The sequence below is a fragment of the Kogia breviceps genome, chromosome X (assembly GCF_026419965.1).
Source record: "Kogia breviceps isolate mKogBre1 chromosome X, mKogBre1 haplotype 1, whole genome shotgun sequence".
In the NCBI taxonomy this organism is placed as follows: Eukaryota; Metazoa; Chordata; class Mammalia; order Artiodactyla; family Physeteridae; genus Kogia; species Kogia breviceps.
In genome coordinates, this window is record NC_081330.1 from 117,119,372 (window position 1) to 117,145,672 (window position 26,301).

Genomic DNA, 26,301 nt, shown 5'->3' on the forward strand with positions numbered 1-26,301 from the left:
CATCACAGTACATTACAAATGGGAGCATATCAGGGATTCTCTTCTGAAAAACTGACCACCTACAAGGGTTAAGAATCACCTAATCCATCTTTCTACATCTGTTTCCTTATATATAATATAGCAATAATAGTAAAAGTTCTATCTTCTTGGAGTCTTTGTGAGAAAATTTTAAAAGCCGCTCAAAAGATGAACTGCATAATAAGATAAAATATAGTAATTCAGAAGGTAGGAAGACAATGAAAGTACATTACATAAATAAGCAATAAAACTTTGAGAACAGGATGTGGTACCTTTGTAAAGATGAGCATGTGTATACTGTATAAGCCAGCAATTACCCTCCTACATACATAATTAAATGTAAGTATACATCCAAATATTCATGGTCAGGAGAATGGATACACATTGGAGTATATACACACAATTAAGTATTATATGAAGTGAAAGTGAATGAACTACAGTGACTAAACAAAACATGAATGAATTCAGAAATACATCAAGGGAAGAAAGTAATGTGCAGAGTGATACTATTTTTATAAAGCTCAAAGACAAGCACAACTAAATGAGATGTTTTCAAACTATTTTACGAAAAAAAAAAAAAAAAAAAAACCACCCTGAGAAGAGGCAGGGTAATGAGATGGGGAGGAGCACAGTTGTAACTAAGACAATGTTGGTAATGTTCTAGTTATTAAATTAAATGGCCAATTTATGAGTATCTGATTATTCTTATGCTTCATAACATATATATGACATGAATTCTTTTGTGTGTATATATAATACTACATAAATTTAGAAATGTAATAGTGAGAAAACAGATGTCTGAGAAACAGTATCCTGTCATTTGCTATCTAAAAGAATTTGATTAGTATATTAAACCACACATCTAGTTCTGTTATTATTAATGGTGATACTATCTATATCTTTAAAAGTGTTTTGGTAAGATGCTCAGATAACATGCAGTAATATAGTTTAGGTTTGTAAAAGAATAAACCTATAAAAACAGCCTATTTCATTTTCGTATAATATATAGTAAGTTTAAAATTTTTTTTTTCAAAAAAAAGTGTCAGAAAGATGCTTTCCTAAGGTCTTATCATCATGTAATAATTTCATCACTTTTTTACCTTTCAGTCTGAGCCTTCAGAAAATTTGCAGCTACCAATAATCATGTATCTTTTTTAACATCAAGAATAAGGATTTCTCTTTCTCTCTGTTTGTGTATTTATATCTATTCTGATTATAATGGTATATTCTAGGCCTTCAAAGGGATACAGGCATATATACACAGCATAATCTCAGCTTTGCAAATTCTATGTTTTTAGTTTTATATTTGTCTTCAGAAAAAAAGTCCTCAAGCTATCTGGGTACTCTGCCTAATAGTTCTATATCTAACTCCTGATTCATTACATTAGGATTATAAAGAAAAGTTTAAAAAGATAATGGCTTTGCTTATTCATCATCAACCGAAACAACTGAAGAAAACTTTAAGGACTGAGTATTGAACTAAAATATATTGCTTAAATATAAAATAAGAAAACCAGTATCTTTCATATTGCATTCAACAGGTATGGTAAGTAATGTAATTCGTATTGTTTAAAAATTACATATAAAGTTTGTCCTCGTTTTTGGTCTGAAATGTACCAGTTTCAAATCCCAAAAGCCCAAGTCCATTTTTCAGGTCACCTAGAATGTCTAATTCAGGAAGGCTTAAACACTAACCCTGAAAATATAGCAAAAATAATATTTAAAGCTGTGTTTGAGATGAATGATAGACTATCCTGGCTGAGCTTTCATATGGTTTAATACTTACTACATGAACCACAGAATATAGCCTGCCTACCCCAGGATAATTTATATCCCCATTTTAGAACTTTACATGCACTTCACTACTACTTGAATCTTAATATCCCTTTTACAACACACATTCTGTATGACGGACTCTTTATTATACACTAGGCTTTTACCTTTACACGTTTTGAGTTTTCCATTTCAACTCTAGGTTGCTTGAATATGTGGATAGGGACGGCAAATTCACAAGTAACCAAAATTAATTTTTGAATTCCATTTGAACATGGACATTTCAAAATATCATCCAGAATATGAAGCATATATAGTTACCAATTTGCCATAAATTCTAAAAAATCCAAAATTAAACCAAAATTCTTTTTTAAAAAATCACTCATTGTAGAAACAGGTCTTTCTTCATTGCCACTCAGCACCAAAAGTAAGCAGAGAATCACTCCTTTAAATTTTGTGTGAAAGAACAAACTAACTGAGCTTAGAGTTTCCAAGGCTCTTTTGCTATACAAGGTAACTAAAATTGCCATTTATTAAGCTCCCACTAAAATGCCAGATCACGAACTAGATCAATTTCCAATATTCACATAAATTCACCTACAGTAATCCAACAAGGTGGTTGGTAATCCACTTTACAAATAAAAACAGAGTTATCAGATATATGAAGTAATCTGTCCAAGTTCATACAGTTTGTAAAAAGCAGAGCCATAATGAATTCAGATCTACTTTATGTCAAAGCCCACTAACCTATTTTGCCATAAAATTTAAGAGTAAATAATATAAAGTGTCAACTAGAAAGGTAAAGGATGTAATATTCATACAGATAAAATATAATAAAGTAAAATATGATAGCTATTGTCAATAAACTCATAGGCCAAATTTTCTTGCTTAAATCCTTAATAAAACCTAAAAACTCATTTCTAAGGCTATTTTTACAAAATTCTGTAATCTTTTAATTTTTTACTATTTATAAATACATGCCCTAACAATTTAAACCACAAATACCAGTTCAATTAAGTCCTAAAAAAGCTCTTATTTTCTCTTGGGTATTTACCTTGAGTAAATAACAACCCGATTAAGATAAAACAGGTTAGATTAAATTCAAGCAGGAATATTTTTTAAAAAGGGTTATATACTCAATACGTTCACTTACATTTTTATCTAAAAATGTATATTTAAAGAATAACTCATACATAGTTTACTTTTACTGATATGTATTTAAAATGGTGTAAAGGTAACAAAAGTGATTAGAAAGCACACACACACATAATTTAGAGGAAGATGTCCATCAAAAAGAAACACTTCCACTATTGACCTTTGAAGACTATTTTTTCCATTTTCTTGAACAGAGTTAGAAAGGAACAAAATACATCAGACAGGTAAATATGGAAAAAAAATCAAAGAAATGAACTGTCATAAAGTCAGAATAACAACTGAAGTAAAGACATTTATTAGAGGAAAGACCAAGCAGTGGCACAGTTGTTTCTGGTGCTTAAGTTGGGATGACAGTAACTATTCTTCTTTATGGTTTTCTGTATTTTTAAAATTAACAAGTATTATTATTTTATAAACTTTTTTAAAGGACAAAAGACCTAATAACTATGTGGTAAAATTTTTTAAAAATTATGGCACAATAATAAATGAAAAAGACCATTTTGAAAATATATATGTGTATGTAGATGAAAACAGGCAAAATGGCAAGTAAAACAAGCAAAATGATAACAGGCGTTTTCTTTGGGTGGAAAGATTACAAGCAATGTTTTTCTTCTTTTCATTACTCTAAATTTTTCTATAAAGCATATTACACTGCTTTTATAATTTTAAAAAATATAGAAAGTAATTAGAGGAGTATAGAGTGTGCTACATACAAACCTTTACACAGATGGCATATAAGATCAACGGAACGAATACAAGCTAGGACCATAAAAGCTCTCTTTCAACATCTAAAAAAACTTCCAGTTCTCAGTGAAGATTCTCTCAGTTAAGAGTTTTTGAACAGTACATGCTGTTTCTTCAAATTTTAGAGGGTGGAAAAGGAAACTACAGACCATGCAGTAGGTAAAAATCACGTATTTAAAATAGATTGATGTTTTTAGAAAGGTTTCTAAAATTTCTCTTTTCTTTGTATTTTTTCTTCTCAAAAATTATTTATAACCATCTTAGGTGAAAGACTATTGATCTTTTTTTTTTTCTAACTTTCAGCTTGGAATGGTAAGGGAAAGAACTATGTTTCGAACACTATCCAGAAAATCAGTGATATTCAAGGATATGGAAAAATGAGTCTTAAAAGGATGAAAAACGAGCAAGCCCATGAGAAAACATTTTATAACATATAATTTAGAAGGGATCATTTCATGTAAGAGTATATCAGCAGAACGAATTTTAAAAGGAAGTCTTCATTTTACAATTGCATGTGAATCTACAACTATCTCAAAATAAAAAGTTTACTTACAAATTAAATTTTAAAAATTTTTAAATAAACAAAAAAGGAAGTTTTCACTCTGCATTTAACAGTTCAAAATCTGATTTAAAATGTTTCACATGTTGACATTTTTCTCTCAGTTATCTCCTTCACTGTATATGCAGCTGAAGAAAACTAACACACCAAACGGAGAAAAAAATCTGTGTACATTTATTATTTAAAACAAACTTGTTATTCTAGTTCTTTGTATCGAGTCTTTTTCTCATCCATTTTATAATTAATATTACTTTACTTTTGTTTTTCACTTCACATTTGTGAACCATTTTTAATACATCTAATTTGATTCTCACAATAATAGAATTATTTCTGTTTATAGATGGTTTGTCCAAGGTGAAATGCTCATGAAACAACAGGGCTAAGCCTCAAATCTCCCAATACTCACTATCCCCACCCTCTGTCCCTTGCCCCAAGTATTCTAAGTTCCACCAAAGTTTTACCTTGAAAACCGATACTTTTGCACCCATTTCTTAACGAGTGACAATCTAATTAATCATTTTTTGTGTTTGAACTGGAAAACATTTTAAAGGGTGCAGTAGAATAATTTTAGGTTAAGCTGATACTCATTAGGATAGGCATCATGGCAATTATTTCAATGCTGACAAGAAGTGCGTGGGTACCTGTCTCATTTTTCTGTTTCAGGTGCTGACAGTGTTCTAAATATCTGAAGCTTCAGTTCTTTGTGAGAATTCTTCCCATTTAAGATTTTAAAACCAGTTTCCCTGTTTTCTCAAATGTGTTACTATATCTTACGTGGGGAAGAAGTGTTGGGGGGAAAGAACCTGTTTAAAAGACTTCAACTATAACTGTCTAAACCCATCACATCTGGAAATAAGAAAAACAGATACAGTAAGATTAAATAAATTCTTCCAAACAGAGCTTGTTAAAAAGAAATTTCTCTTTCTCCTCTAACGTTTGCATTACTTTAAATATAAGTAGCCAATATCAAGAAGCACTTTCCACTTACTTCATAGTACCACTCCTTTGTGTTAAGAAGGGAAAAAAAGCTATTTGTGACAGTTTATTTTTAGATATTGATCATCTCATCTTGCTCAAAGGGAATAAAAATAATTAAAGTTGAGTGAAAATAATTTGAAGTACAGCATATTTCAAAGCATAACTACCATCATAACTGTTCAGATGAGATTTCTTGAAAGCCTGGTAATAAATGCATGCCCTAGATATTTTTTTTAAAATCTACACTTTGCTTATTCAAGTTGGCCTCTTTTACTGGCAGCTTCAGTTTAATTCTGTCTTTAGATACTGCATACAATTCCAAGTGAATGAGATGATTAGTGTGTATTTAATGGCTGAATGAGACCATTAGATGGACACTGACTGTTTGTAAACTACGTAATTTATTTTAAAATATAATAAGTATTCATCTATGCTGTGCTCTTTCATCCAACTGAAAGTAGTATTTCTTCAATGTACATAGCGTTCATTTTATGTTTTTCTGATAACTCAAATTCATTTTAGAACATCTGAAAAATACAGAAACGTAGAGTCTAAATAAACTAAAATCACCTGTAGTTTCATCATCAAGAAGCAAACACTTAACTGTTTCATTTCATCATTTTAATTACCATCCTCATTCCTATTGCCAAGATAGGTAGCAACAGACCACAGAGCCCAGAAAGACTTGGTATCAAAGATATGACATCACACAACAGTAAAAAATAATAGATTATTTAAGAGATGATTTACAAACATTCATATCATGCCTACAATTAAGTTTCCTCTAAAAAATATATTTTGTTAGTGTTATATAACAGCATAGTGTTTCAGAAGTTTTGTTCACTTTCATTCTAGCACTGGAAAATGGTTATGAGGATCAATATTTTTATTTTAATTGATGAATAAACTGAGATGTAAAGTGATGGGTATCTGGATATCTCTGGGGTTCTTTATATGAGTAGCAGAGACAGAACTGCAGCTTTTACACAGGAGTTGAAATAAAAATAACGATTTAAGCATTTAATTCTAGATTTTTCTGGAAGAGTATAAAATGAGTATGTGCTAACCACATGGGATAACTGGGGCTCAGGTCAACTTATTTTAACAAGTAATGAGCACAACATTGTTCCTGTTTTCAAGGAGATAACAGTCTAATGGAAGTCAGATAATTATGATTCACAGCAGAATATAACTGACAAGATGTAAAACGCATATAAAGTAAGTTTTAGGGATTTCTACCTTTGCTCATACAACAGACAATTGTAGCTGATAAGTCAACAAAGGGGACAAACTGGAATCATCAAAAATAATTAATACAGAAAAAAGAACAAAGACCAGATTGGAGACATAGAAGACAAAGAACAAGGTGGTATATTTAATTTAATCCCAACAACATCAACCATGGTTGATTAAATGTAAATGGTCAAAGTAGGGGGTATACAAACAATTATGAGAAATAGTAAAAGTTTCATGAGTGGGGTGGCATTTCCTAGAGGCCTTAAAGGATGGGACATAATTTTGACAGGCAGCGATAAAAAGATATATGGGACGTGTTCTGAGGAGGCCTCACAACATAAAAAGATGAAACTGCAAGATCTATTTTACCAACAATAACTCATCCATATGAACTGGAGTACAATTAAGATACAAAGGAGTACTAGAAGATAAAATTTAAATTATGTTAGAACCTTACTTGGAGTCCCTTGAATTCCAAAGAGAGGAATTTGTAATCAATTTGGAAATTAGGGGAAAACTGCTGAAAGCGACAGAATTGGAGCTGGGCTTTGGGATGACTAGTCTGAAAGTGATCCATTCTATACTTACAAGTAGATTAAATCAGAATGTCATGAAGATGTATTTTATTGAGAGACATTTACATCTAATATTTCCTTTAAGGTACCACATAAAAGACCTGGTTAAAGTAAGTGAATTAAGATATCAAGTCAGGTAACATGTTGGGAGGGGGTAGGCAAGGCAAGAACCAAGAACACCCATATACAGAGAAGTTTCTGTTTGGAAGCGTCTTAAAGGTGACACATGGAACAGGACGTGTGATGGGAAAATGAAAGTGAGGTAGAAGGAACTGTGAGAAATGTTATGAGCTACTGAACTTTAAAAAAACAGAAATGGGTAATGTTTCTGTTACCCAAGAAGGGCAAGGCATTCTCTTCAAAAGAAGGGCAAGAAGAAGGGCAAGGCATCCTCTTCAAAACAGAGTGTACAGTTGTCGAGGGTACAGAAAGTCCTTCTACGTCCTCAGTATACTTGGAGTATTTCAATTATTTGGTCAAGACAGAATGTACTTAGAGTTCAATCTGTAAAAGTATCTCTCTCTCTATTCTACCTAATGTTTCCTGATCTGCAAATAGCAAAACGTAAACCCATTATGCCTTGACGTAAGATTCCTAAAGAGAATGTTGAGCCAAACAGTGCAGCTGTTAAAAGGTCCTGTTGTGAGCATGAACAAGCCTCTGAGGGCAATATCAGAATGGCATATGTTTTCTATGAAGTAGATGTCTATAGCAGGTGTTCATACATTCTGGAAACAAAAACTGCATCACTTGTTACTTAGATGGTAGGTTCTTAAAATAGCAGAATGGGTGGGTTAGTCCTATCTTACGCAAACTGCACTTCCACCCCTGCACATGCCTCTACAGGAAATTTTAAGTCACTGAAAATCACTTCAGCCATTCATAATGTAACATTTGAAGGTTAGCGTGACAGAGGTATGTTCTGGAACCTGTGAGTTCTAAACATAGAAAGCTTTCCATTTTTGACTTCACTCTATGGTAAAAGTTAAAAGAAAGGTTTTTTTTCTTTAAAAAGATCTCTTTGTTTATCTACTTTTGATATGGGAAAACATTAAGTATGAATGAATTCAGTGAAAATGAATACACCTGATTCTCCTTCAAGATTTTCAAGAAAACTTATCAGAGTTGCCATTTAGAATTGCAGTCTTTGTTTACAAGGCAACAAAGAGTGGGCCAATTACTCAAAAGTTAACCTTAAACTGGCCATGCAGATGCAGATGTTTAAAGGAGACACAAGAAGTTAAAAACACCCACTTTCTGTCATAATTATGCATGGAAATGACCTTATTTTAGAAAGTGACATCAGATGGATTGTATTCTCATAGAATGGACATTACGTATGAGTTTCTCATGTTTAAAAAGTTGAAAAATAAACTCAATTCTCCCATTTAATTCCACAGTATTTCAATTATCTTGGGTCTCATGTATAAATGAAAATCTTAAGTAATACATATAATAGTTATCACAGATCTTGTCATGTAGCGGATAATAATAATTATTGTATTATTATGACTGTTGGCATATAGATTGCTACTGAACACATATCCAACATACTATGAATGATTATCATACAAATACTGTGCAGTAGGTACCCTTAAAGCAGAGAAAATTTCTTTCTCTCATGGTAAAAGGGAAAGAACTAATAGTCTATTATCCACATCTCAAATCTCTGGTCAAGTTTAATGGCTTAAAAAAAAACAGCTTTAAAAAACATATTTTTGAAGAAATGTCACTGACAATACAGATCTACAAGAAAAATTACCCATAGATTATATTATTGTTCTTTCATTCCTATGCCCTAGAACAGTGTATGAGAACCAGAATCACCTGGAAAACCAGGAAACATGCAGATTCCTGGGCATTCCCCATAGTACATTTGGAGTGTGTGCCAAAAATCTGAATTTCTAACAAGTTTCTGTGTGATAATAATGCTACTGGCCCAAGAACCACACTGGACTAGCATAGCCCTAGAACATGAATCAGCAAACTGTGGCCCAGGGCTAAATTCAACCTGCTGTTTGTTTTTGCAAACCAAGTTTTACTGGCACATCACCATGTCTATTCATTTTACTTACACATTGTCTGCGGCTGCTTTTGCAGTTGAATAGTTGGATCAAACACCATATAGCCTATATCATTAAAGCCTACAAAACCTTACATACTTAAAATGTGGCCTTTCACAGAAAACGTTTGCTGACTGACCTTTGCCCTAAAATGCCACTCTTCTCCCTAATATCGTTGAAATCTTTGACATTCAGAAATAAAATTTACTGATAACAGATATGAAAACATGTAGTGAGACAACAGCATTTCAAGGCTGATAAAATGCTTATCATCTTCATCCATGTTTGTGACTAACAGCAGTGAGTTACTGACTTTCTTACTGCTATGATATAATCCTGATGAATGTCTGCTGTATTCCACAATTAAAAGTCACAAACTTACTTACAGCAGAAAATATATTGAATATATTGAATATATTGAAACATTTAAGTCTGTATTAAAAAATTATTATTTGCGAAAATACAGGCAATATAAGAAACTTAATTACCCCTCGTCATAAAGGACAGGGAGTAGAAGGATAAATTAAATCATGAATTTCCCCAATAATCTTCTGTATCATCACATTTTATCCTCTGCTTTCCCTATTTCTGCATCACTGGATAGTTTAACAAGAAATGGCACCCTGAGAAAGTAGCAGCAGTAGCAGCAACAGGTTGACCTGAGGCTTACACAGAGTGGTGGTCGCTAGCCTCCCACCTCTCAGATGTGTTTTGTTATTACATTTAAACACATTTTTGCAGGATATGTACTAGTCAATTCACTCCTCTACCATTTCTCCATATGTTATGCCAGGACATTTATATCAGCTGCTGCACTACTGAACACGTTTGATTTGGAGTCCCTGGCTTAAATACTATTCAAAGTAAAAAAACTGGGTCATGTAAATAGATCGTTTAAATGATTAAGGTGATAATTAAAGGCTATTATGTGTATTTGTTTGTATGTATACCTATATAAATGAAAGTAGAGTCGTACTAATAAGGAACTAATGGTGTCTTAGAGCAAAAGTCTCAGATTGTTATTCAAATGGGTTAATTTAAATTTAATTTAAAATTAAATGTGAAAGGTCTGTATGTGAAAGGCCATACAGTTTAGTCATCCCCACTAAAAGTGTGACAGTAACTGACTTATTTATTATAAAGCTGTCTCTGGAGGTTCAGATTTCTTTTACATCTGCTGATAAATAAAACTCTTGTTTACTGGGCTATATGCATAGTTCTCCAATGAATTATGTATTTGGTTTCTTTTGAACCATTTGTCTTTGAAAGAGAAAAATCCCAAACCAGTATTTTATAAACTCTTGGTAAATACAAGTACTTCTCATTGTTAGAATATGAGATAGCTAATAAATTAACTGAAGAAAAATTTTCCAGCTAATACCTGTTGCACGATTGTTGTTAATTCCAAGCAGAGCTGTATGACATTATTCCTTGTAACTGAATAGTCTGTGACAGCAGCAAATGGTGATCTATAAAGGAAAAAGGAAAACTGTGATTAATAGGAACAGCTATTGAAAGTTCCCCAAATACAAGAGCCTAAAATAAGATTTTGAATAATATGAAATGAATTGTTCTGAAGTTTACATAGGGATAGACAATATTCGGAACATATTTAAGGAAGAAAATCGAGGGAAATGCTTGGAAGAGAATTCAAGAAAAATGTTTGCTTTCCATCAAATTTCTCTTTTTTTAGTGCTTAATATTTAAAGGTTCTTTTGTACTTCTTACGAGGTCTCTTCACTACATCTAAAATAAAACAACACCAAAAAGGCATGCTTTAGCAAAGACATTTTAGTTTTCTTTTCAAATGAAGGTAAGTTTTTGAGTCCAGTATCTTCTTGAAATAGTCACAATTCAGAGCTAGTCTGACAGCTATCACCTACTGAGGACTTACTATATGCCAGTTACTTTTCTAAATGCTTTACACGTACCAAATAATTTTCACAACTCTTACAAGATAGGCACTATTATTATTCCCATTTTACATATAAGAAATGTGAGGTAGAGAAAGGTTAAGTGAAAACTAGTAAGTGGTGGAGCTAGTATTCAAACCCAGGAAGTCTGACTCCAGACTCCACAGCCCAGAGTTAAACACTAATATACCACCTCTATGAACTTAAGTAGGTTTTCATTTGTACTAAGCCAATTACTTACATCACTTCACATCCGTCTTCAAACAACTTGGCATGTAAATAATACATATTGGTACGGGGTTTATATTTTCAAGAATGTTATAGACAGCAGCAGTCTTCCCAAGTAAGTGTTTTGCCACCAAATGAATTCAGTGGCTTTCCATTAGTCCTTATCCTCTCTCTTGTCTATGAATGCCAATCAGGTTTTTGTGGGGCCAAAGCTTATGAGATTTGGGAGGCCCAGTTTAAAGAAAACAAAATCACAAATAGAAAAGAAGGTATGGGGGTAAAATTTTAGTTAGATTACTAGAACTTTAGTGCTTTGGATCTCTCTACTGATAACTCTTAAGGCAATTTACTATAAATGATTATATAATACTGCTTCCTGGTTACAAACTGAATTTGTCTCTCTTCTAGAAAACTCTACAACTCAAGCACCTCCCATTGTCACAGGGGTCCATATGAGAGGCCCTTTATTGGTTACATTTTTTAAAAATGTATTTTTCACTTATGTATTTTGGCCATTCTAATAGCTATGTAGAGGCTTATCACAGATTTAACTTGCATTTCCCCAAAGTTATATGTATTTGCTCTATTTATATATTATCTATATTTAATCGTTAACTATATTTCCCTAATAATTTTCTAACTGGTTATGCTGACTTGTGCATATATTTGCTATCCATATATACTCTTTAGTGAAATGTCTGCTCAAGCCCTTTGCCCATTCTTTATTTAGATTTTTGGTATTACTATTGAGTTTAGAGACTTCTCAGTATTTTCTGTATGCAAGTGCTTTGTTGAATAGGTAACCTGTAAAATTTCTTCTCAGTCTATGGCTTCTATTTCCATCCTTTAACAGGATCTTTAGCAGGTCAAAAGTTTTTTATTTTAATGAGGTCAAACTTATCGATAATTTCTTTTCTGGATTGTACCTTTAGCATTATATCTAAGAAATCTTCACCTGACTCTAACTCAAGTTTTCTTCTAAAAGTTTTTTATTTTACTTTTAGATCTATGACCCATTGTTAAGTCAATTTTTGTATAAGGTGTGAGGTTTGGGTCGAGGTTCACTTTTTTCCCTCTGCCTATGCAAGTGTTCCAACACCATTTGTTGAAAAACTAACCATTCTCCACTGAATTGCTTTTGCTCCTTTGTCAAAAACTGGCTAACCATATGCATAAAGTTCTGGACTCTCTGTGTCTATCTTGCCACCAATACCAGTTTTGAGTATTGAAGTTATATAATATTTAAAATAGTATTAAAAAACTTCAAAATTGATGAAGTATTATGGTCCCTTTACTTTTTAATACAATTTTAGAATCACACTGTCTGTAGCTGTAAAAAAAAATCCTGCTTTAATTTTTATGTGAATTTTATTAAACCTACAGGAAGATTTGAGAATTGACATCTTTACTAAGTTGAGTCTTCCAATCCATGAACACAGTATCTCTCCATTTATTTAGGTCTTGTTTGATTTTATACATCAGTGTTTTATAGTTTTCACATACAAATCCTGTAGATATTTTGCTAAATTTATATGTAGGCATCTCATTAATTCTAGAGCATCTGTAAATTATACCATGTTTTTACTTTTTGTTTCCAACTGTACATTGCTAGTATACAAGAATGTGATAAAGTTTTCTGTGTAGACTTCATATTCTACAACCTTGCCAAATTCACTTACTAGTTCAAAAAGATGTTTTGTAGCTATCTTGGAATATTCTATACACAGACATATATTATCTGCAAATAGGAAAAGTTTTATTTTTTCCTTTCTAATCTCTAAGCCTTTTACTTCCTCTTCTGGCCTACTGTACTGGATATAACAGGAGGGATGAGAGTGGACAGCCTTGCCTTATTCCCAATCTTAGGAGGAAAGCATTGTCTTTCACAGTATAAGGTCAGCTGTTGCTTTTTATATATGCTTTATATCAAGTTGAGATATTACTACTCTATTCCTGCTTTGCTGATAATTTTTCTCATGAACGGGTATAGGATTCTACTGAATGCTTTTTTTCTAACATTAACTGATATAATTATATGACTTTTATTCTATAGCACATTAACATGGTAGACTACACTGATTTATTTTCAAGTACTGAAGCAGCCTTCCTTACCTAGAATGAATCCCACTTAGTCAAGTTGCACAGTTCTATTTATATGTGGTTGGACTCGGTTGGATTGCCAATATTTTGTGGAGGATTATAACATGTAAGTTTGTACTATCTTTGCTGGGTATTGGAATCAGGATAATGACTGTACCATAAAATGAGACGGGATGGATTACCTCTATGTCTATTTTCTGAAATAGACTGTGTAGAATTGGTATTATTTTTTCTTTAAACATAGAATTCACCAGTGACATCATCTAGGCCTGGACCTTTTTTCCCCTACTCCAAAGAGTTTCTAAGTACAATTCAATTTCTTTAATAGTTACAGGATCATTCAGATAATCTATTTCATCTTGGGTAAGTTTTGGTAGTTTTTGTGTTTTTGAAGGAATTGGTTCATTTCATCTAAGCTGTCAAATGTATGTATAAAGAGTTATTTATAGTATTCCTTTATTATCTGTTTAATTGTGATTGACTTCTCAACATAGTGTGGTTCCATTTTCAGTTTCATTGATTTCCATTCATTTATCATTATTATTTGCTCCCTTTTGCTGCTTTGGGCTTATTTTCCACTTTCTTTTTTCTTTAACTTTATTTTTTTAATAATACTTAGCATGAGATCTAACCTCTTAACAAAAATTTAACTGTAGAAGACAATACTATTAATTATAGGTACACTGTTCTACAGCAGATCTCTAGAACTTTTTCATCTTGCTTAACTAAAACTTTACACCCATGCTTGTTGATTAGCAATTATTTTTCTATTTTCTTGAGATGAGAACTTAGAAAACTGATTTGAGATCTTTCTTTTTTTCTGATATAAGCATTCAGTGCTTACAAATTTTCCTTACAGAATTGCTTTACCTGCGTGCCTCAAAAATTATGACTTGTTCTAATTTTCATTCTGTTCAATGTATTTCTTTTCATTTCCCTTGAGATTTCCTCTTTTATCCATGGATTAGTTATAAGTGTGTTGTTTGATTTCTAGTTTGACTCCATTATGGTTAAAGAAGAGATTCTAACTGATTTAAATTATTTTAAATGTGTTGAAGCTTGTTTTATGATGCAGATATGGAGTACCTTCATGAACGTTCCATGGGCACTTGAAAAGAATTTGTATTCTACTATTGTTGGATGAAATGCTCTCAAAATGTCAATTATATCTTGTTATCTGGTGTTGTTCAGCTCTTCTAATCCTTACTTTCTGTCTTGAGAGAGGAGATGAGGTATCCAATTGTAATTGTGGATCTGTCTATTTCTTCTTTTAGTTCTGTCATTTTTTGCTTCAAGTACTTTGAAATTATTGTGTGGTATATACATCTTAGCAGTTTGTTTCTTGTTTTTTGAATTGTCTATTTATAGGCTCATCTATTGCATCTTGGCGTTCTTTGTTTTTAATTTAAACGTAATATTCACATAGTACACATTAACCCTCTGCTTCTCATAACTGTTTGTTGCAAGTATTTTCCCCAGTTTGTCATCTGTCTTATACTTAGTCATGTTTTTCAATTTTATGTAGTCAAAGTCAAACAGCATATTCCTTTGCATTTTATTCCATGTTTTAAAATACTTAATAATAACTCTACATCTAAAAATCATTTTTTGTCTATATTTTCTCCAGTTTTCTTATGGATTTATTTTTCCCTCTTAAATAAATGATATGCCTAAAATTACTTTAGTGAACAGGTAGTGTTCTATCATTATTTATTCTCCAAAGGCTTCATCAAGTGCCCCAATTGCACTTATTAAATGACCCTTTCTTTTTCCAGGGGTTTGAACATACTGTTTTCTAAATGATTCTATATACCGCAGTCTATTATGCACTGTCTTCCACTACTGTTTATTCCTATTCCGAAATGGTATATTTTTCAACATAGTTTACTAAAACAGAAGGAGTCATTAAGAATTCAAATAATGATAATTAGAACAAAATGTATGTAATTAATTAATCTGAAGTCTTTGCATAGCTTTATCTAAATTTATTAAAACTCATTAAACTTAAAATGGATAAATTTTATACAATGTAAATTAGGCTTCAATAAAACTATTTTTAAAAAGATGTTAAGATATAAGCACTTCTAGGAAAACATCATTTAAAAAAACCACCCCAAGACCATTTTTGCTGCATTGAAGCATAAAAATTGGCATTTTAATTAAGAATTCAAAAATGCTTCTGGCATGATTAGAAAGAGCTTGGGTTCCTAGCCTTGCAAAGGTCAAAGTCTGTTAATAAAATCTAAAAGCTTCATTCAAAAGTGATAAGATGAAGTACAGCATGATTTTCCCCATAAAATCTTAAAAAAAGACTCATTTGATCTTGAAAATGTACCACAAGAAAAATCTATTTGATAACTGAATGCCTGTAGCAAAATGAATTCTAAGGCGTGTTTTCCACTTTCCTGAGCACTCATATTTCAAGTGGGACAAGCTTCTCGCTCAAGATTAAATGTCAAAAAAAACTGGAAAAAAAATCTAAGATATACCTAGGAAAACATGCATTTTATCTTGTAGTGAATTCCCCTAAAGTTTTCATTTTAAAGGCAAATCACATACAACCACACTAAGAACCATTCTTAGCCAGCAAATATTAATGCTTGGAATGATGATTTTGGCTATACACATACATAAATAAAAGAAGGCTGACAGGTTCCAATCTTTGTCAGTTACCAAAGAGGAACACTCAATCATGACTTAATGAGATAAAGAAATGGATCTCTATAGAATAGCTGAATATGATCAAATTGAAAACAAAACAAAATTAAGAGAGGAATTTGTTCCTCAGTCTAAAGTAACCCCAAGTTAGAGCTCAGGCTACTTAGAAAAAAACACGTGGCTGACTCAAGGTAAAGAAAATTCATGGCAGGAAAACTTTTTGATGCCAGAAAGTTAAAAAAAAAGATAAAATCCTTGGCTCATTAATAAATGGCCATTACAGGAACCATCCTACTTAGATCTTAAAAGTTACACAACTATCCTCAAATCATCATGTGGATAATAAAATCCTTATACTTCTTTCTAGTGCAAAAGTAACTGACCCTATAAAAATTATCTGTTGTACACTCTTTTCAAACAAAAGCATTTATGGAAAGGTTATTAATGGTTCAGAAATCCTAAAAAAATTAGAAGCTAACAAGAAAAGCTAAGGAGTTAATTAGGAAATCTGGAAGGCTTTACTGTTTCTCAGGTTGGTACTGCTGAGCCTGAGGGGCATTCTATGAACAACAGCCTTGCTAACATCACTGCTCATTTCTGGAACAAGAGGTGCCAAGTGGGAGCACTGAGCACACAAGAGGAAATAAGACCAAACAGCAACAAGCCACAGCATTTGGTAGTGTTTGGGATAGTTTTCTTTGTCTCTGTAATTTTCCCCTGGTATAGAAATATTTTTTCTCCTATAGTTTCATATCATGGAAGAAGAAATTAGTTCAACCACTTTCGTAGATAAAGCAAAAGATTTCAAAGAATACATGTTTTCCCTTGACATTCTAACCCTTATGCCTTAAACATTTAAAAGGTTTTCAGTGATATAAAAAGACATCTCATTGATCCTTTTAAAACAGAATGATCTTAAAATGTACTTCAGAAACAATTAGAAATAGGTATTAATGCTAAAAATGAGAGAAAAGAATAAATTTTCATTATAAATAGCAAAATAAACTTTTTCTATATATAATACTTTCGAATATTTTTTAATGATGTTACTGTACAACATGGTACATACAGCGATCTGGAAACCTCCAAGTATAGGTTGATTTGGCAAAGCCATATAAAACTGCAAGAAAGATGAGGTGTGAAAAACAGCAGGATGTAGGTTAAAAATAGACAAGTAAACCATGAATTGAAAATAAACAGTAAAGCTACCAACTGTGATTCACCTCTGAGGCTTTTCCTCTGGGAAAGTCTGTTGTTGCACTCAAGTCAATATTTAAAATAAGAAGAAAAAGGGGATTTCTGTTAGCCTTAGATTTTATTTTATTTAAGAAATGTAAGGAGCTAATTTTTGAAAATAAATGTTACTTAAATGGAAGCTCCACTGAAATTGCAGTTTTTGTGATTTGTAAACATTTTCCCTAGCACCCTAATGCTTTTGCCTTAAACATTCAAAAGGTTTTCAATGATATTAAGAGATATCTCATTGATGTTTTCAAAGTAAAATGAGAAATAAACTTTCTATAAAAAAATTCTATATAGCAATTTGAAGTATCAAGGCCAGAAAAAGCAAAGTGGTATTCTTGTTTAGCATTTGAGGAGAAACACCAAAGTACAAATAAATGTTTATATATGCCGCATTCCTAAGAATCGCTTCCTCAAAATCCTTAAGAACTAGTCCACATTCAAAACGAGATGTAGTATGACAAAGGAACATGATAAAAGAGAAACAAGAAGGGCTTTGGTATCACAACAAAAACATATTCAAATTATAATTTTCACACTAGTGAATAACTTCAGGCAAATTACTTCATGTTTCATATGTAAAATGGGGATGATGATACCTGCTTCGTGAGAATTCAATGGGTCAATACATGTAAAGTATCTAGTTCAGTATGGAACTAATTAAAGATTTTTTCCTATTCTCCCTTTTCCTTTCTCCCCCTTCAAGTGACATAAAATAAAAATTGCAATAAACTCATCATATTGTTGTGCATGCAAGTTCTCCCCAAAATGTAAAAAAAATTTAATGCCAAAAAAGTCAGATTTTTAAAAAGTTAAGCCAGTTGTTTGGCATCAAAATAACCATAGTTAACTGACAGAATTTTTCATTTTTCAACTAAAGAATTATACTATATTGTACACTAAAGGAATAAACTAAGGTTAAAGATCCAATGCCTGGCAATATTCGATTGCAGTGACCATTTTAAACCCTCCAAATTAAAGGCAATCTACCATGACAAATCAAGATATTAAAAAATTATGGTCAACATAATTTCGATGGAACTTTTATAATTGAGTACTTAAGTTCTCAGTTCTTCAAAACAAAAATAAAAAAGACAAGATACATTCTTACCGTATATAAAGCACAAAAACAGATTAGTTTTGGTCTAGAACTTAACATTAACTAAATTTAGTCAGAGATGAGGTAGGGAGCTAAATCATGATTCTACAAGTCACCAACGAACTTTGTTAGTGTTTATTTTCTTTGAAATTATGTAAAGGGAAATAAGACGAATATATTCCTCGTATGTCTTTGGTGAACAAGGTCAATGATTTATAGAATATTAGTGCTTAGAAGAGAACTTCAAATTCTGCAGGTCTTACATCCTTATTCTAAAAAGAAAATAAAAACAGAGGTTAAGGTTCAAGGTTACCCAGGGCCAGAGGCAGAGCTGAAACTCTCTTACTTAGCCCTTTGTTCTTTTATACTATTTCACGATGTATTTCGGCAGGGATTCACAAGAGCGGTCATGGAGAACACTGCTCTTTTGGCTTTTCTAGCATTGATTAATGTGTTTTGCTTCCTGTGTAGTTTGCAGAACACACTGAAACAAGAGGGCATGTGGAATGCTGTCTTGTGCTCTTGCTGCTACCTAGAAAACATTTTTTCTTTGAAAGGAATAAAAATATAACTTAAATACACAGCCACTAACAATCTCTAATAAAAGTCTGGGGTACTTGTTAGGAAAACAAACAGCGTAAACATTTCACTTGGCACAGTTACAGATAAAATCCTATTACATTTAAATTGATTTGGGGACCTTTTGAAATTTATATTAGCCAAGGAGCACTTCAGATATTCATACAATCCATGGAAGAGAAGGAAGCAAAGTAACTTCCCAGATATAGAAGTAGCCCTCATCATTTGCCTTTCCTCTTTTCCAACACCTCTAAAAGATGGAGTCTATGAAAAGCAGAAGTTAATATTATACAAAACAATCCTGAACTACAAACCATTTCACAGAAAAATTTCTTCAAAGAGGAGTTATCACTTACCTTTAACTCACAACCAACCCAAGAATTCCAGTTTTCATTAATTCTAAGTAAAAACACTATAAACTGTTGTTGGTAAGATCACATATATCCTGATCCCCTAATTTACCACACACTTTCAGCCTTACCCTGCCTAATCTGTCAGCAGCATTTGACTCTACTGACCACCTCCTTTTTTTCCCTAAAATTCCTTATTCCCATCTTAAACGTTCTCATCACATACACAAAAAAGGTAATTATGCGAAGTGATAGATTACATTAACTAACCTTATCATGGCAATCATTTTGTAATGTATATGTGTATCAAATCATCACATTGTACACTTTAAACTTACACAGTGTTATATATCACTCATATCTCAATAAAGTTAGAAAAAATAAAATAATACTAAAATATCAACACTCCCCTCCCCACCCCACCCCCCACCCACCAAAAAACTCTTTACTCCCTTTGCTACCATGACACCACTCTCAACTAGTTCTATCCTATGGAGTCTGGTTATGTTTTCTTATTTTTTTCCATAAGCTGAACTTCTAATCATCCTTCGGTTCGTGGTGGTCTGCAGAGGTCATTCCTTTTCTCAGTTCTCTTCATTCACTCAAAAAAATTTATTGAGCACCCACTATAGGACAGGAACTCTTCTAGATAATTGTGATAGCAGTGAACAAAGCAGATGAAAATCCATGCTCTCCAGAAGCATACATTATACACAGAGCAGTCAGACAAAAACAATAATAACACATAAGTAAATTACGTACTGTGTTAGAAGGGTTTGTGTTAGGGAAAACAAATAGAGCAGGATAAGAGGAATCCATTCTAAAAATCTCCTTACACCACCATATTAATGTATTCAGGACTCCAACTACCACCTATATTTTAACTATTCCCAAATCTCTATCCACCATATATCTTTTCTGAGCAGCAACACTCTAAAGACCTTTTCACAATCTATCATGGCCAACACTCAACACCTGTCCTCCACCATAACCCGTTCCTCCTGTTTTGGTAATGGCATCACCATCCATTGGGTCGGCCAAGTCAGATACCTCTTATTCACCCTAGGTGTCTCCTTTTCCTTAGCCTCTCTGTTTAACAGTCTTCTACCCTCACTGCTGCTTCTCTAATTAAAGATCTCAGTAAATAGCAATGGAGAGAATCAACTCTGTAGTCAGGTGCCTGGAATGAATCCTGGCTCCACCACTTACTTCCTATTTGGTTTTGAACTTAACTTCTGCCTCTGTATGTGCTAGTTTTCCTATCATCTGTAAAATGAAGACAACTCTCCTAGGTTTGCTTTGAGTGTGGCTGGCAGCATCAGAATCACCAATAGTAGCAGCAGCATGATAACAGCTGGCACGCCATACTGGCAGGTTCCATATCCATGGATTCAACCAACCTCGAATCGAAATATTTGAAAAAAAATTCCAGAGAGTTCAGAACAGCAAAATTTGAACTTGTTGTACAAGGCAATTATTTACATAGCATTTACACTGTATTAGGTATTATAAGTAATCTACAGACGATTTAAAATATAAAGGAGGATGTGCGTAGGTTACATGCAAATACCGTCATTTTATATAAGGGACTTGAGAATCCTCAGGTTCTGGTATCTGAGGGGGTCCTGGACAGGTAACAAGGGACAAATATTCCTGAAACAACCTCTTAACTGGCTTCCCTTCTTCCAGCCTTATTCTTTCCCTAATCTTTCCCAACATTATAGCCCAAGTAATCTTCAAAATTCAAAGGTCTGAACACAGCAGTGACCCTAAACAGCTCCCCATTGCCTTCAGCATAAAGTCCAAATGCCTTAAAATGACAAAGAATTCTTTTTCTCCTTCTTCTTTCCTTTTTAAAACTAAAGCTGTTAAAGCATAATCATTATAGACAAGCCAGCCTGGAGCTGAACTTTCCTGAGAAAAATCTTCAAAATATAAACTTCAGTTTCTTTTTTAAACTTACAGTCTCAGCAGAAGATTTTAAAGTTATCACAAAGTTGTCTCTTTTCCTTCTAAGTATACATTTTATTTTTATGATCAAAATGTTAAATGGCCTTTGATTTAATGATCACCATAGGTAGTATGATATCATACAAAATAAGCATTGTGAGAACCTTTGCAGCAATGGAAGCCAAACGGATGATTTAAATTCTTTCCTTCAGACTTTTTGTCACATTTTCTCTATGAAACAAACACAAAATACCATTGATTGACTTAATGGATTACTATGTATGTGTGTGTACGCTCATGTATGTTTGTAGATGAACTGGCATTTACTAAGGACATCTTATTAGATGATAAAAATAATGCCACCATAAAAAATTATATAATACAATAAAATCTCAGAAACTACTATATAGTGTTCTAGAAACCATTATGTGATTTTATAAACAGCCATACCTGCCATTAAGAAGTAAAAACATTCTCTAATCATTCTATTTATTTATTTATTTAACAAGTACTAGTGTAAAAAGAAAATAATGAAATTGACCAAATATAAATATCAAGGCTGAGCTAATTTACAATTATAGGACAGGTGATAGTTATAAGAAGATATAACTAAAATCAAATATATTTTCTATAAGTTTCTTGATTACTGAGAAGCCTCCTGAAACAAGTATATTACGTTACTTAAGGATAAGCCATATTTTAAATATATTTACTTATTGACCATTATACAACTTGTACAATTTACATGTTTAAATGGCAATTACTTCATACAATGGATAAATGTGGTTTAAACAATTATGAGAATTTTCATGATGTCATAATATAAGAGAAATATGCTGTCCACCGATTAATTATCAAAAAGCTAATAATTACAGCTTAGTGTTCCGATTTGGATTTAGTATTGTCATGTTATATGTTATTAGTAATATATATAAATTTAGACAATATAGAATTAAGTAAAATTACCTTAACTTTTACCTTAGACATACAAATACTTTGTTTTTAATATAAAGTCTCATATTTTTAAAAAGCTAATATATAATACAGTTGAACTTCAAACAAAGAGAGGGTTAGGGGTGCCAACCCCACACAGTCAAAAATTAATGTGTAACTTTATAGTCAGCCCTCCATATCCAGAGATTCAACCAATGGATGATTATGTTCATATAGTAATGTAGTGTATATTTATTGAAAATACTCTGTATATAAGCGGACCCATGCAGTTCAAACCCATGTTGTTCAAGGGTCACTGTGTATATATATGTATATGTATGTAAATTCTACTGACATTTATTCAAGAAAGAATTCTAGTAAAATTCTACATATCAGAATTTCTTATAAGAGACGAAATGTTTTTTAAGATTTGATTATTTAACCATCATAATGCAGTACATGTCCCCTACAAAAAAATTTTCAAAAATGAAAGAGCTTATTTAGTTTTTTAAAAATAGCTGTAATGGTTTACCATTAAAATGTTTAATCACATATACAATTTTAATCTAACTTTTTCATTTTATATTATGAAAACTTTTATGTGTACCAAGACAAATGAAACTTAACTAAATTAGCAAAAAAGGACCAAAACTGTTTTCATAATATCCAAAATTGACTGTGCAATGTGAATTAAAATAAAGAATGAATAAAGCAAAGGTAATGAGACATACAATGCATGCTATGAAAGTGTCAGTGTCTAATTACCCATTTAAAACAATAAATAGAATACTGATGGTCACTGCCTTAAATATGACCAATGAATGAAAAAAATACAGAAAATCAGGAGACAAGGCAGTATTATAAATCTTGTTATGACAGTTAAAAATGATTTTCCTTATAGAGCAGCAAATGTATTTTGAAACTGTCAGGGACTAATTATTGATTAGCTACTTGGATATAAAATTTTGCAAACAGTATCTCTTTGATGATATGCTTATATTGTGGTAAATCATAATTAGGCATTTGTTAATATTCCTCGTACTTAACTAATCCTTTCAAAAGAAAAGAATGAAATAACGTTATATTCACACTGATGCCTGAGGAGGATAACTTATGAAACATGTGAAAGATTTTACCTGTCCAACCAGGCAAGCAGACTCTTGGCTGCTCCAATCAGATCCACAACCGAAGTCAGAAAATCATTTGGCAATTTTCGGCTGGTTCTCCCATCATAATGGCCACTCCTTCTCCTCCCTGTTATAAAATTCTGTAGATTTTTGGCAGATGCATTCAACTTGTGAGAAAGGGTTTTTAGATTTTCTGTTTCCAAGCCATAATTCTGAATTATAAAAAGACAGAGAACAAATATACTTAAAGTCAATATTTTATTCATTCGTTAAAACATTTACTGAGTACTTTACTATATGTACAGGCAGTGGAACAAGTATTAAGAGTTACACATAAATAAGATAGGACTCCTGGCCTAGCAGAACCCATAGTCAAATGAGGATTTGGGGAAACGTCAGATAAACAAATTACAAGAAAATGTGTAAGTGCTAATATGAACATGGAAAGATGAGGGCATTATATCTTGGAATTATGCCACCCAAGACAGAAAGATTATAAGGACTCAAAAGCAGTTTCTTTTTTAACCCAAACCTAAGTTCATTTACTTGTGAAATTCATTACTATCAACAATTATTTTTGAGTATCTATTCTATTAGCATATGCGTAGTCATGAATGTAGGCACTAGGAAAAATTCTGCTTCCCCAAAATGAGAAAGTAAGTACAATCCAACAATAAAATGAAATAGCAAAAAATAAATCATATACAATATAACTTTCCTTCTGTGTCCTCTTCATAATGACTCACATAAGAAGTTTCTTTTATGATATGGTATACCAGGAAAACCTCTGCATCCTCAGGGAAACCAATACGCTTTCTCCTTTTTATAATACAAATTATAAAACTAAACTTATTTATAATTTTGTTAATGATTGCATTAGCTCACAGTCAAATATGAAGCACATCTAAAGAAATCACAATGACTTTTTGGTAAGTATAATTGTTCTTCTTTTCCTCGGTCTCACTTTTCAATTTCTATTAATATATATAATTTCACCCTAAATGTTTTGTCTATAAATTATTGCAAAAAGGATTTATATGAATAAATACAAATCAACTTTTAAAAACCATATTCAATAGGAAAATATTGTTGGATCCCCTCAAATAAACTTTAGGGAAAGATTTCACAAGTCACAATTAATTTTAAGACAGATAATTGTGAGTTGTTAACCTGATCAGAGAATTACCTTGATCAAAGTACTTAGCAGCATGTACGTTACTGTCATGTGTAAAATTAAAAGTATTATTAACTTACAGAAAATCATAAAACCCAAAGAATGTTAGATAGCCTCTGAGGCCCAAATAAATTCTAAGTTTGATTTATCCCCTCGTTTTACAGTTAAGTAAAGTGAGACACACAGGGAGATTTTTTGATTTGCTTAGAGCTCAGAGCTTAGAGTAGACAGCAATCAGAATGGAACTGTAAGTCCCCAGGCCACCTGTGAGGAAATACCTCTACCCCCACTCCTTAGCACCAATAATCTATTGCCGTTCAAGCAGGGTAGTAGAAACAAGTGAAACAAAATGGAAGAAAATACTGGGGGAAATGAAAAAGGGAAGAAAATGGCACAATGAATTTAGCTATTATATCAAGTCAACAAACACTGGGTAGCTAGTTTATACGAAATTTAGGTTTATTTTTTCCATTTAAGAAAAGAAATAACTTAGAGGAGAAAAAAGGAGGGCGTAGAGGAAGATTTGGATGCATAAACATTAATAGCAAGTTATGTATGTTACCACTAAAGATTTAATAGTGATAAAAATCTGATTGTTCTTTGCTGAGAATTTACATTTTTACTAAAAGAACACTGTTTTGGAGCCATGGATTTGTTTTTTAAAAAACATAGTATATTATATATTCACCGCTAAATTTGAATTACAATAGTCTCTCAAGTTAAAAGGTTTGGTTTACACAAATAAAACAACATTCTATTCAAATTCTATTGCATCTGAACATGAATTATTTGTGAAACATTTGGGAGACTTTATCCAGCATGTATCCTTTTATAAGAGATATTCTCTAATGACTAGATAATGACTAGATAACTTATATCAACTAAACTGAAAATGATACTTCTGAAGTACTTGAAAGTATTTTCAGAAGTTTTTCCCTGTGTTAAAGCATTTTCCCTTAAGTATAACAATGTCTGCCTTTTTCATTTTTGTGTATTAATGATTTTGATGAGAAAATATTTGTTTACAAACAAATTATAAAAATTTCTCAGAGAAACTCAAATTTAAATAGTTTATTAGTGAGGAACCTAATCAATCAACCTGGTAACATAACTTGCACTCTGTAGCCATTAGCCCTGACAAAAGATTCATTTAAATTATCTCTTCTTATATTACCATCTCAAATATTTTATAGAAAAGGTAAAAATGATTTTAAAAGAATACAGATCTTCTCATAAATAAAAATCTGAAGGCAAAGTAAAAATACTTTGAAGAGTCCAAAATTTAAGATAGCATTACATTAAAAAAAATACAACTCAAGAATTAGAGAGGGCTTCCCTGGTGGCGCAGTGGTTGAGAACCCGCCTGCCGATGCAGGGGACACGGGTTCGTGCCCCGGTCCGGGAAGATCCCACATGCCACCGAGCGGATGGGCCTATGAGCCAGGGCCGCTGAGCCTGCGCTCCGCAACGGGAGAGACCACAACAGTGAGAAGCCCGCATAACGTTAAAAAAAAAAAAAAAAAAAAAAAAGAATTAGAGAATAGAAAAATCTTCCGGACAAAACCTGGTAAGATACCCTGAGGTCTCCTAACTTGGAAGCTTACTAAAGAAATATCCTATATGGAGCAATTTGAGGTAAAAAAATACAGGCCACAGAGGAATCCAATAGCTAGAAGAGACAAAAAATGCATAGTAGAGGATGGAGAAGGAAATTCTTAAAACTTATTCTAGTTAACAAATACAACTAGTTAAATCAATAATTCAAAAGCATTTAAAATTTTTAGAAGAGTACAAAAATAGGTTAGAAGCTTCTCTGTATGTAACAGTGTCTGTGTGATACTATATGA

The 26,301-nt window shown here is 32.3% G+C and overlaps 1 protein-coding gene across 14 annotated transcripts in view; it reads right to left on the reverse strand.

Moving 5' to 3' along the window:
* Positions 1-26,301, reverse strand: part of CNKSR2 (connector enhancer of kinase suppressor of Ras 2) — a 258,376-nt gene that overhangs the window by 172,652 nt on the left and 59,423 nt on the right. For all 14 annotated transcript variants that reach the window (XM_059051140.2, XM_059051142.2, XM_059051141.2 and 11 more), the window contains 2 exons: positions 23,290-23,492; positions 10,483-10,570 (listed from right to left, as the gene is read on the reverse strand). In XM_059051140.2, the coding sequence (XP_058907123.1) occupies positions 10,483-10,570; positions 23,290-23,492 (291 nt within the window). The remainder of the gene's footprint in view (positions 1-10,482; positions 10,571-23,289; positions 23,493-26,301) is intronic.